The sequence below is a fragment of the Hevea brasiliensis genome, chromosome 2 (genome assembly GCF_030052815.1).
Source record: "Hevea brasiliensis isolate MT/VB/25A 57/8 chromosome 2, ASM3005281v1, whole genome shotgun sequence".
NCBI lineage: Eukaryota > Viridiplantae > Streptophyta > Magnoliopsida > Malpighiales > Euphorbiaceae > Hevea > Hevea brasiliensis.
This window is the reverse complement of record NC_079494.1, coordinates 122,646,732-122,658,851: the sequence shown is the minus strand read 5'-3', so window position 1 is coordinate 122,658,851 and position 12,120 is coordinate 122,646,732. Positions and strand designations below refer to the sequence as shown.

The 12,120-nt window shown below is 32.5% G+C and overlaps 3 protein-coding genes across 6 annotated transcripts; 1 reads left to right on the top strand and 2 right to left on the bottom strand.

Moving 5' to 3' along the window:
- Window positions 1-2,520: 2,520 nt before the first annotated feature.
- LOC110669494 (cell division protein FtsY homolog, chloroplastic) lies at window positions 2,521-11,967 on the top strand. Of its 3 annotated transcripts, none has more exons than XM_021831185.2 (12): window positions 2,521-2,848; window positions 2,985-3,089; window positions 3,187-3,260; window positions 3,383-3,441; window positions 3,694-3,731; window positions 4,046-4,166; window positions 4,278-4,346; window positions 4,440-4,522; window positions 7,136-7,204; window positions 7,731-7,793; window positions 7,868-8,018; window positions 11,604-11,967. In XM_021831185.2, exons 1-11 carry the CDS (start codon window positions 2,552-2,554, stop codon window positions 7,979-7,981), a joined length of 1,092 nt encoding a protein of 363 aa, XP_021686877.2. In that variant the 5' UTR covers window positions 2,521-2,551; the 3' UTR covers window positions 7,982-8,018; window positions 11,604-11,967. The 3 variants fall into 3 exon arrangements, with proteins under 3 accessions (XP_021686877.2, XP_021686876.2, XP_021686875.2); XM_021831184.2 differs by lacking the exon at window positions 11,604-11,967 and adding an exon at window positions 8,363-8,675; XM_021831183.2 differs by lacking the exon at window positions 11,604-11,967 and adding an exon at window positions 8,294-8,675.
- LOC110669496 (uncharacterized) lies at window positions 8,839-9,849 on the bottom strand. Of its 2 annotated transcripts, none has more exons than XM_021831188.2 (3): window positions 9,517-9,849; window positions 9,256-9,402; window positions 8,839-9,180 (listed from the first exon to the last, which is right to left on the bottom strand). In XM_021831188.2, exons 1-3 carry the CDS (start codon window positions 9,763-9,765, stop codon window positions 9,124-9,126), a joined length of 453 nt encoding a protein of 150 aa, XP_021686880.2. In that variant the 5' UTR covers window positions 9,766-9,849; the 3' UTR covers window positions 8,839-9,123. The 2 variants fall into 2 exon arrangements, with proteins under 2 accessions (XP_021686880.2, XP_021686879.2); XM_021831187.2 differs by having other exon boundaries at window positions 8,839-9,172; window positions 9,517-9,843.
- Window positions 10,137-11,382, bottom strand: LOC110669495 (uncharacterized). The gene is made up of 3 exons (XM_021831186.2): window positions 10,976-11,382; window positions 10,666-10,812; window positions 10,137-10,493 (listed from the first exon to the last, which is right to left on the bottom strand). Exons 1-3 carry the CDS (start codon window positions 11,252-11,254, stop codon window positions 10,350-10,352), a joined length of 570 nt encoding a protein of 189 aa, XP_021686878.2. The 5' UTR covers window positions 11,255-11,382; the 3' UTR covers window positions 10,137-10,349.
- Window positions 11,968-12,120: the final 153 nt, after the last annotated feature.

The following is a 12,120-nucleotide window of genomic DNA, read 5'->3' as shown; positions in this document are numbered from 1 at the left end:
TTATTCATCAATTTAAATGAATGTATCATAATCATTTCTTAACTTTAATTTGCTCTAAATTTCAATCTCATATATTTTTCTTTGAAATTTTTATAAAAATATTCATAGTAAATCATAAATTATGATTATGTAATTTTTCTTTCAAACTTTTATAGTTAGTTTAAAATTTAAAATTTTATTTATTTAAAATAAAAAATCATTTAGATATATATATATATATCTTACTAAAAATTGTATAGTTATTATTATTATTTTCTTATAGAGAAAATAATAGTATATTTTTTTACTTGTATTTCTTCTTAATTTGATTTTTAAGTTAATATTAAAGGGCCTTATATCTGATTTATCTTAATTTAATTGATTTTTATTTTATTGTAATAAGAAAAATCTTAATAATATATATTATTTGACTTTATTTTCATGATATCCAAACTCTATTTAAGTATGAATTTTTTTTATATAGGTTGATATTATATATATATAGTTTTTTTTTCTTATATTAGCAAAATAATGTATCCAATTTTAAACTATTATTAAACACATTTTATATTAAAAATTATTTACACACTGAGTTGAGGTTTAGAAATTTGTGTAATGCAAATTAAAATTGGGAGATGATTATGATATATCCATCTTAGTTGAGAGATAATAAATGAAATTTAATTATAAATTAACCTGTAAATCTGTAATAATAAGTCATTAGAATTTTGATCATATTTAAATTGAAATTTAGAGATTTTTATGATATAAATTGAAGTTGAAAGATGTCGCTCATACAATTAATTAATTTGAGGGACGGTAGATGAAATTAACTCATAAATCAAAGATAATAATATGTATTGAAACACTTGTTGCATTTCACACGTGCGCTATCCATGAATTTTTCTATCTGAGAAAATATTACCATAAAGCTTAAAATAAAAATAGAAGAACACATGAAGACAAACACTTTATTTGCAACTGCAATGGTGCCATATGAAATGAAAGACCTTGTAGTTCAACAGAAGCAGCTCGGCTTTTGTCTTTTTGACAATTTTCGAGTGTTCCTTCCTATATATCCTATTGGAGATGAGATGTCATGTGGCCATGTAATAACTAAGCTTTTGGTTGTTTCATGGACAATCCTTTTGACCATCACCACCGTCACAAATGCTGCACTCAACTTCAATACCATCACCGCCACCACCTACCAGCTCTAACCACCTCCATGAAAACTCCTCCAACACAGCTCTTCTCGCTCTAATGCATGCAGATGTGTAATCTGCGCCATTCTGTGGCAGAGCTTTTCGTTTGCGGCGTGGAGATAATGCATCCAAATCAACAAATGGTCTGATTGTTAACTTTTATAATTTTTAATCATTTAAAAATATTTCAAAAGTTTTTTATTACTTAAATAAATAAATAATTAAATATGCATATATATGGTAATAATATTCGGAAGTTTATAAATAAGTAGAGTTTAAATATTTTATATAATTATTAAAATTTAAATTTAAAAGGTAAATTAATATTTCAAAAGTTTTTATTAAATAAATAATTAAATATGCATATATAGTAATAATATTCAGAAGTTTATAAATAAGTGGAGTTTAAATATTTTATATAATTATTAAAATTTAAATTTAAAAGATAATTTATTAATGAAAAATAATTCTTTATAAAAGAATTTGTATAGTCATTTGATCCGCATATTACGTGGATTATTTATTATTTTATTTTAATAATATAATTTAATATATATTTTATTATTTTTTATAATTTTAAAATTATTTTACAAAATTTTAATAATATTAAAAATTTAATTAATTATAATTTTATTTTAAATTTAATTAATTAATTAATTAATAGATTTTTTAAATTAATCATTAAATTATTAGATAAAAAAACATATATTACCCGGCGATTTTGAAAATATTATTATTAAAATTCTTATATCTTAAATAAAATAATTTTTTAAAAATAAAATTTTAAAAATATATATTTAAATTTTTTAAATAATTTTTAAATGAATATATATATATATATATATATATATATATATATATATATATATAATTTTTTAAAAGTAATTAATATTTTATAATGTAATTAAAAATTATTTAATTAAAAAATAATTGATTTTAGGAATGTATATTACGATGAATGTAGTTTTATAACGTTTAAAGTTATAAATTTAAGAAATTTTCAAATTTTAAAAAATATATTAAAAATAATTTAAAATTTTAATAGTTGAGATAAGATTTTTATAGTTTAAGTTTAAAAATATTTAGATAAGTTAATATTTTAATATAATAAATTAATTTTTATAGATAAATAATTTAAAATAAATTTTAATTGATTTTGAGAAGAATTTATGTATTAAAATTATTAATGAAATTTGGGTTTGAACAGAGTATTTAGATATTGCACACCAACGAAAAGGAAGAACATTGGGCTTTTTAGTTGAAAGGAAACAGGGCCCATACCATTTAGAGATGAAACGACATCGTGGGAAGGAAATATATCCACAAGTGCAAGGACGCCTGTGTTTGTGTGTGTTCAGAGCTAAGACATGGCTACTCCAGCTCATCTCTCACTCCTCTTCTCCAAACCTTCACCTCCACATCGAGTCCTTGCCTTCCCTAAAACCGGCTCCAATCCCCACAAAAAAGCACGGTTCAAATGCCTGGCTAGCCAGAGCGGGTTCTTCACACGACTTGGCAGGTTGATAAAAGAGAAGGCCAAAAGCGACGTGGAGAAAATCTTCTCAGGATTCTCTAAAACCAGAGACAACCTAGCCGTTATTGACGAACTCCTCCTCTATTGGAACCTCGCCGAGACCGACCGAGTCCTCGACGAACTCGAGGAGGTTTCCACTTTCATCAATTTTACTTGCTGCTGAAACCAAAATGAAAATTAAAAAAAAAAAAGAAGAAATAAAAGAGGAAAATATTCAGATTATTGATATGTAAAATTGAGGATTTTTTTTTTTTTTTAAATTACAGGTACTATTAGTATCTGATTTTGGGCCAAGAATCACTATTAAGATTGTGGAGAGCTTGAGGGAGGATATACTAGCTGGGAAGCTCAAATCAGGCAGCGAAATTAAGGTGTTTAATACTGTAATGCTTAAGGAATTGATAATTACCTCATTATAAGAGCTTCATTATTTAATTGTTGCTTGCATTTGGATTATACTTTCTGTAGGATACTTTGAAGAGGATTGTACTTGATTTGTTAATTAAGAAAGGAAATAAGGTTGATCTTCAGCTTGGATTCAGGTTATGGGTATCTCATTTACTCAAATTTCCTCCTTTTTGCTCTTATTTGATTATTAATTCTTGTTTGTTAGCAAAGCTAGGCTTTAATTTGTAGTTGGCATCGGTACATGTTATGCTAGCAGGAAGCCGGCTGTTGTTATGATAGTTGGCGTCAATGGAGGTGGGAAGACAACGTCTCTTGGTAAGAGATTGAGATATTAACACGTCAAAAGCTGAGGTTTCCTCAATATTCAGAAAGGAAAAGTTAAAAAAGATTCCTCCCATTATACATTTTGATTGTCATTTTCTTAAAATTGATGTTAATGTTGGTGACAGAACTTAATGTTTCAAAAAAGGAGGATCTTAGATTTTTTAATTGATACCTTGAAGCTTGGCAGTTGGCAAGGTTAAGGATTGGGGAAAAAAAATGATGATCTCCTATCTACTTTTGCAGGAAAGCTGGCATATAGATTGAAGAATGAGGGGGCAAAGGTGATTTTTTTCCCCCTGGCTTTTGTTGCAACGTGATAAATGTCTTAAAAAATTGCATAACAACAACTATAATTTCATTTATGCATTTGGTGAGCCCACCTAATCAAAGAAATTCTATATATTTTATAAAACCTGAAGTTAATATATAAAATTCAAATCCCTCTATTACAATTGATTATCCATCCAAATGCAAACTTAAGTTATTTAAGTAAGATTATTTGTTTTCCCATTGTGTTCTTGATTGTGTCCAAGCATATATACCTCATTTGCTATTAATCCATCTTTGTTTACCTGTGTTTATGATACTTTGCCAGATATTAATGGCAGCAGGTGATACATTTAGGGCAGCTGCCAGTGATCAGCTGGAGATATGGGCTGAAAGAACCGGATGTGATATTGTTGTGGCTGAAAAGGAGAAGGCCAAAGCATCATCAGGTAGATGGTTAAGATATCTAGTCGAATAATTTTTAGCTTTTATAAATCTGTGAAAGTTTAACTGACTTGGTATAACTACTAACATATGATCTTAAAGTGCTTTTTGGATAGTTCTTTCACAGGCTGTGAAAAGAGGGAAAGAACAAGGCTTTGATGTTGTTTTGTGTGACACATCAGGACGTAAGAACGAAGCTTTAATGGTCAACCATCATTAGTTTTTATGTATTTTCTAGTCAGTTTATCTCAAGCATAAGTTTTTATCTATTTCTGCAGGTCTTCACACTAACTACAGCCTGATGGAGGAGTTGATAGCATGTAAGAAAGCTGTTGGCAAAGTTGTTCCTGGTGCACCTAATGTAAGCTCAACCATTTGAATCCTTCAACATTGTTATGATCCTTGAAACATTCAAACATCTCCTACGACTATTTGAGACCTTCAACATCGTTATGCTCCTTGAAACATTTAGACATCTCCTATCCAATTCAATAGGTTTGAGCGGATTGTAGAATATTATATTCCAATTTTTGTCTGCTTCTGTATTGTTGGATTCTATATCCAAGAACATCTTTTGCTGGTGATATAAAAGTTACTAATATGATTAAATATTAGTTGTATGTTACATATTAGTCTACACACTTACTAAAACAGAGGAATAGGGGGAGAGAGATAGAAATAGATGAGAAAAGAATAGAAGTAGATGAGAAAAGAGAAGACAGTAGATGAGAAGAGAAAGAGAATATTTCAGAGATGAGAGATATCTTTGATTATTAATGATCTTGGATAGTCTCCTCTTTACAATTAAGTTCCTATTTATACTTCTTTGGATCCTATAACTGCTCTCTACAATTTCAATTGACTGGAGAATAATTATAATATACTAGTGCAATAGAATCTTCCTATTTAACTACTGGACTAACCTCCTAACAACTCTACTCCTTACTCATAACATTCCCTACTCCTTGACATCAGTCTTGTCCTCAAGAATGAAGAAAATGCTGGAAATTGAAATGAATTTTAGGTGCTGCCTTCTCATCAGCTGACAGAATGTGAGAATCTCACATAGTTTCTTTTGCTGGCCAGTTAATTTCCTGAATTTTGGAATACCAAATGTTAATTTCCATCATGTGCCTCAGCTGAAATGTCTTATAGAATTGTCTAAAAGTTGCAGGTGATAGTATGAACTGTTAATCAACAAAGAATTTTTTTTTTTCTTTTTCTTCTCCAAATTTTCCATGCTTGTTCCTAGAAGATCATAATACCATTTGATGGCTAAACTTTCTTCCTTTCCCTTCTTGATATTTCCCATTCATCTTCTATGAGACTTATAGGATTACAACAGCTGAACTCACCATCTTGGCTCCTAAAATTCTGCCACTTGCTTACCATAACCACATTTTTTGTAGCTTCTTTATCTATCTTGTTTTCAGGAACATCCCTAAAAGTTTGTGCAGCAAGAATTTCAGGCTTAGCTTCTATATTCCCCATTGTCAACTCTAGTTTCTTATCATCACCATCTTTATCCTTCTCCTCCTCATATTCCTCTATTGCACCAGACAAATCAAAAATAAAATCCTGATCTAGCTCCATCTCAATACACTTGTCTTTCCATCTCAATACACTTGTCTTTCTTATTGGAAGTTTCATCAAAGACATCTTGTTCTTCACTTGAATTTTCAATAAGTGGATCCTCATTATTAAAGACTGCAACATTCTCCTTTACCACTTGAATTGCTTCCACCACTTTGTCATTTTCTCATATTTCTCTAATTTTTGTAATAGCAATTCTTCCTGCCTTTTTAATCCACTTTCAACAACTTCCATAATCCTATCAAGTAATTTATGTTCCCAAAGATGGTCTTCCTTGATCATCTTGTAGAAGACTGAGTAGAATGTTGGAAAATTTTATTTCTTAGAGAAGAAAAATTATAGGGATTGGAGAAGAAAAGTTGATACAGAAACAAGGATTTCAAGAATTTCAAGAAAGAATAAAGAGAAGAAATTAGGGAAAAGGTGGAGGAAGAAACAGGTTTCTAGAAATTCCAAGAATTTCAAGAAACAGGTTTCTTGAAATGCAGGAAGTGAAAAATTAAAGAAAAGAAACAGAAGAAAGAACCAGAAATTGATAGACGAGACAAATTTGATTCAAGAATTCAAGAAAGAAGGAAGAATAGAAAAGAAATCTGAATAGAGGAAAGGGGAGAGAAATAGAAGAAAGGAGAACAAAAGAGGAAGAGGATAGATCAGAAAAGTAAGAACAGAAGAAGAAGAAGAGGAAGAAGAAGAAGAAGAATAGAGGGAAAGAAGGAAGGAATTTCAGAGAAGAAGAATTAGAGGGAAGAAGAGAAGAAGAGAGAAGAATAGAAGAAACCTGGTATTTTGAGAAGAGTAATCTGCCATAGATGCAACTCTCATGAAAAAATTTTCAGTAGTTGCCCACCAATCTAACAGCTCTGATACCAATTTGTTACATATTAGCATGCACACTTACTAAAACAGAGGAATAGGGAGAGAGAGAGAGATAGAAATAGATGAGAAAAGAATAGAAGTAGATGAGAAAATAGAAGAGAGTAGATGAGAAGAGACAAAGAATATTTCAGAGATGAGAGATATCTTTGATTATTAATGATCTTGGATAGTCTCCTCTTTACAATTAAATTCCTATTTATACTTGTTTGGATCTTATAACTGCTCTCTACAATTACAATTGACTGGAGAGTAATTACAATATACTAGTACAATAGGGTCTTCCTATTTAACTACTGGACTAGCCTCCTAACTGCTCTACTCCTTACTCATAATATTGTAGTCTTAATCTTCCTATGAATCTTCTGGTTTCTAGCAATTCTAGTTCCATCTTGGTTTTTGAGACAGGAAATATGGTTCTGATCTTTGATTAGGAGAATGCATTTGAATAAGTTTAATATTTGGTTCTCTGTTTAGTTTCCATAATATCTGATTTGATTTGCAGGAGATCCTTCTAGTGCTAGATGGGAACACTGGTTTGAATATGCTTCCACAAGCAAGAGAGTTTAATGAAGTAATATTCCCATCCTTTGCCCCAAAAAAGATAGCTTGCTACTTATGTGAAGAACAACTTATTGTCCCATTTGTAATTATCTGTTATATAAGCCAGTGAGACTTGTGAATATATGCATGCCGGAGGTCATGTGATGAAAGTTTGTTATGGTTATTTAGTTGATGACACAATCACCTCCTTACAGATTATGCTTGTTTCATGCTTTGTCAAACTTGCCTGTGTTGGTAAGGTTGTCCTAACAGAATAACTTTAAATATTTTCAAGCCTATCTGAAAAGATGAAAAAATAATCGTTCTGTAATTTTAACATTATCAAAAACCAGGCAACCATGGTAGCAATTGATAATTTATTGCTTGCGTAGAATGTCTCATTTGATGTTGTAATGCCTTCTTTTATATCCTGTCAAATTTTCTTTTATCCTTCCATTGATGTAATATTGCCCTGCTTAGCTTGGTTTGACACCTAACTCTTGCCATAGGTGTAAGACATCCTGCATAGTCTTTTGACTTGCAATTTTTCATGACAGGTGGTTGGAATAACTGGTTTGATTTTGACTAAACTTGATGGTTCTGCTAGAGGTGGCTGTGTGGTATGCTCCGGTTTCAGTGATGTTTTCCTTTTTTGAGATTTGTCAATTAGTGAGACTCTAATTTGCTCTTGCAGGTCAGTGTTGTAGATGAGCTTGGCATCCCTGTAAAGTTTGTAGGTGTTGGAGAAGGTGTTGAAGATCTGCAACCCTTTGACGCTGAGGCCTTTGTTAATGCTGTATTTTCATGAGGTCTTAAATGTGGCAATATACATGACAATGAATCAGGTACAATACTATGCGCAAATGTTGTTTAATTGGTGCTGATCCTTTCGTTCAAAGATAGTGGGGTTGGTTTTCTATTATATTACTGCTATTCTTTTCCTCCTCTCTTTTCCCTACCTGTTCTGAAGTGGAATAAGCCTGAAACAAGTAAATTTTACTGTGCAACTTTCTGCTGTCCAACAACTCTCTCTCAACACATGGGCTTTTTAGACAAAAGTCTCCCAATCTTTTACACCATTAGATCTACCAATTGTTGGTTTTATTGGAAATTGGTTTAGGTGACAATTGATCCGGTGATCATTCCTAAAGTGGACCTTCTTTTGCCTTCTGTTTTGTGGAGCAATTAGTCTTGCTAGCTGCTGAAAGTTCTCGGCTAAACGATCAGACATGACAATGAGATGTGGAAGCTTAAAGACATTTTCACGAGGCAGACAACTGAGGTTGCGGATCCCTTAATTGGTTTCGGTTGCATGTATGATGCTGTTGTTTAGATCCCATATGCTATTCTTCCATTTTCACCAGACAGATTAGACCGTTAAACTTGAAAACAAATGTTCCTTATTCACTTGATTGAAGGCTTTTCAGATGTGATCTCAGTTAAAATGATATTCTTGAAATTTAAGCTTATGGCATGTTTTATGAAAATGCTAAATCAACTAACTGAGCCTTTCACCTGTGTTTTTGAGCCCTTCTTATAAATAGATGTATTTTGCCATTACTTTAGTTTGTAGAATTGCTTCCTTTCCTAGAGTTCCTTATACTTCTTGCTATTATAATTAGATGGGAATGAACAAATGACCAATGCGAAGCAACAAGGGAACCCTTCTCAAAAAGTGTTTCTTTTATAAGAAAATCCCCTCACGAACCAGGATTTTGCATACATAACCACAATGTAAATATTCATATAAATCATATAAACTAACAATTCATTACTCGAATCAACTAGATTATATCAGGATGTCCTGGGAAGCCATCACAGAGCAAATGATACAATTTACCAAACCACTGAAATTTCATAACTTGGCGACGGGCATGTGATATAAGGTAGCACGAGCAGTATACACCAGCTTCCTGTTTTTCTTGATTCTGAACTCAATTGCAACTACAGTTATGTTTCTGCCACTCCTCGCAACAGACCCATCAACAACCACAACTTCCTGAGAAGCTAAGTTCGCAGCAAATTAGATCACGATCATTATTTACACATGATTAAGACCCAAATGAAGTCATGAAAACTCACAGTTTGAGGTGCGGCTGAGAGATAAGACATACTCAATTCACCAGGAAAGAGTTCCTTATCCTGGGCCACGACAGTTCTAGCACAAGCAATTGCCACTCTTTCTGCTATAGCTCCAATAGCCCCTCCGAATAATCCATTGTAAATATTCTACAACCCAACAATGGAAACATCAAAACAAGATCTTGAGACTGAAAATCCCACTTAGCTGCCAAAAAAAAAACAGAGAAAATTGAAATGGAAAAAGAAGAGTGTGAAGATTACGGTAACGGCTGGTGGGACGGAGAAGACGCAGGAGACGTGGCCACGTCGGACCTGATCAGTCTTTAGCAGAGAGCGAATGAGATCAGAATACAAGTCCTTAGAATAGTACTTGTCAGAGAAGGAGGCGGAGATTCCCGTGTCAACCAGAAAACCTTCGGCTGCATCCGCATACTGGGAAGGCAAGTCTTTGGAGACTGTTGCTGAAGAAGAAGAAGAAGGAGAAGAAGAAGAAGCGGAGACTTTGGCCATCCGCGTTTCAATCAATCAACTCCCAATCTCTGGGCAAGCTGTAACAAATTATTGGACCCAGACCGCATAGTTAAAAATCTTTTTCCACAATAAAAAGAAAACAAATTGGATTTTTTTATCATTTTAAATTAAATTTTAGTAATGTATTAATGATTATTATTAATAAACTTTTATTTTAGAAAAAAAAATATTATGATATTTATTAAAACCATTTTTCTTGAAAATGATTGATCAGTAAAATATTTTACTTGACCACAAAATAAAATATACAGTAAATATTTAAATATTTTTAGTGAAACACATGGAGCTTATTTTTCTATTCATAATTAAACTCAAGATGGTATTCTCCAAAAGGAAATTCCAGTTCAAAATAACAGAAGAAACTAATCTCTCTAACTCCAAGTGAAGCTTAGCACTCAGCAAATTGCCTCTCTTAGGCCTTGGAAACATAAAAGCATTTTCATGCAGGAAGTGCTAATTACATTAATAACTGTTGAAATCTGCAGAATGAACGTGGCAATCCAGATTTTATCCTTATTGAATTAATGTAAAAGAGCTCATACATATGTCAATCTACACAAATTTCATAACTTGGCAATAGGCATGTGGTAGAATGTAGCTCGAGCGGTGCAGACCACTTTCCCAGTGTTCTTGATTTTGAACTCCATTGCAACTACAGTCAAATTTCTTCCACTACTCACAATAGACACATCAGCTACACAAACCTCCTGGGTAGATAAAAAGTTTGAAGTCCTCAAAGTAAGCAAAGGATTTATCTAATGACCTCAAGAAATAGTTGCTATACAGCTTAAGTGAAAAAAAAAAAAAAAGAAACTCAACCCAATTCCATTGATGAAAACCAAATTATGGATGAAACAAATGAGAAACAAAGAAACTCACGTTTAGTGGAGCGGCAGAGAGATAAGACATGCTCAATTCGCCAAGAAAGAGTTCCTTGTCCTCGGCCAATACTGTTCTAGCGCAAGCAATTGCCACTCTCTCTGCTATAGCTCCAGTAACTCCTCCGTGCAGTCCATTGAAAATATTCTATAACTCAGGAACGGAAAGCAAAGTCATCATCAATCCCATTTGATTGCAAAGAAAACAGAGACAGGAGGGGAAGTTTTCTCAGGGATCAAACAAGGGATTGAAATTAACAGTTCAAATGGGAAAAAAACAAAAGGGAAGAGGAGATAAGTGGAAAACTTACGATGAAAGCCGGTAGGACGGAGAAGAAGCAAGAGACGCGTCCATTGTAGACATGGTTGACTTTGAGAAGATGGCGAAAGAGATGGGAATAGAAATCCAAGGATTTGTGATTTTCAGCGAGAGGGCTTGAAATTCCCTTGCGGATGAAAAAACTTTCAACCTCGTGCACATACTGTGAAGGCAATGCTTTGGAGACCGCAGCTGCTATTGAAGAAGATGACGCTTTTTCTTCCGGGGAGACAGTGGTGGTGGTGGTTGAAGAATTCTTAGTGTTTGCCATTTGTTCCCAGCGTCACCCCGAATCTTCGGCAAGCTGGAATTTAACGGTAAGGACAAATCAAGCCCAATCTTGTAAAAGCGGTGCCCTCTCATCTTCTTGAGACCAAGCCCATGATATGATTCTAGTTCACTACATATCTACATCCTCTTTTATTGGTTTGATGCATTATTCTTTCTTTAATTGTAAAACATTCTGCATGACTTGCAACTCTCATGACAGGGTTTGATTTTGACTAAACTTAATGGTTCTGCTAGAGGTGGCTGTGTGGTGGAATGCTCCAGTTTCAGTCTATGTTATCTTCTTTCATGATTTGTCAATTAGTGAGATTCTATATAATTTGCTCTTGTAGGTTAGTGTTGTAGATAAGCTTGGCATCCCTGTAAAGTTTGTAGGTGTTGGAGAAGGTGTTGAAGGCCTGCAACCCTTTGATGCTGAGGCATATTCAACTGTGGCAATATACATGACGATGAATCAGGTGCAATACTATGTGCAAATGTTGTTTGATTGGTGGTGATCCTTTTGTTAAAATATAGTATTAAATTATATTATTTTCCCTCCCTGTTCTGAAATGAAATTTGCCTGAAACAATTAAATTGTACTGTGCAACTTTGTGCAACCTTCTGCTGTCCAACAACTGTCTCAAGCATTTATATTAACTTATAAGTTATTTATTTATTTACTTATAACATTTTTTGAGCCTAGAAAAAATAAATTGAAAATTAACCTTTTATTTTGATGCTTATAAGTACTCTATTTATAAGTTAACCCTCATTTAATTTTAATATTCTACTAATTTAATACATCTTTTACTAATTTTAATAATAATAGTGTTTATAAGTTATTTTTTTACTTATAATATGCTTATA

Excerpts from the sequence above, each read along its gene's own strand:
- LOC110669494 (XM_021831185.2), top strand. The coding sequence starts at position 2,552 with ATGGCTACTCCAGCTCATCTCTCACTCCTCTTCTCCAAACCTTCACCT. Across the intron at positions 3,090-3,186 it reads AATCAGGCAGCGAAATTAAG|GATACTTTGAAGAGGATTGT; the intron begins GTGTTTAATACT and ends TACTTTCTGTAG. Across the intron at positions 7,794-7,867 it reads CTGCTAGAGGTGGCTGTGTG|GTCAGTGTTGTAGATGAGCT; the intron begins GTATGCTCCGGT and ends TTGCTCTTGCAG.
- LOC110669496 (XM_021831187.2), bottom strand. The coding sequence starts at position 9,765 with ATGGCCAAAGTCTCCGCTTCTTCTTCTTCTCCTTCTTCTTCTTCTTCA. Across the intron at positions 9,403-9,516 it reads CCGTCCCACCAGCCGTTACC|AATATTTACAATGGATTATT; the intron begins GTAATCTTCACA and ends GTTGGGTTGTAG. Across the intron at positions 9,173-9,255 it reads TCTCAGCCGCACCTCAAACT|GAAGTTGTGGTTGTTGATGG; the intron begins GTGAGTTTTCAT and ends TTAGCTTCTCAG.
- LOC110669495 (XM_021831186.2), bottom strand. The coding sequence starts at position 11,254 with ATGGCAAACACTAAGAATTCTTCAACCACCACCACCACTGTCTCCCCG. Across the intron at positions 10,813-10,975 it reads CCGTCCTACCGGCTTTCATC|AATATTTTCAATGGACTGCA; the intron begins GTAAGTTTTCCA and ends CCTGAGTTATAG. Across the intron at positions 10,494-10,665 it reads TCTCTGCCGCTCCACTAAAC|GAGGTTTGTGTAGCTGATGT; the intron begins GTGAGTTTCTTT and ends TTATCTACCCAG.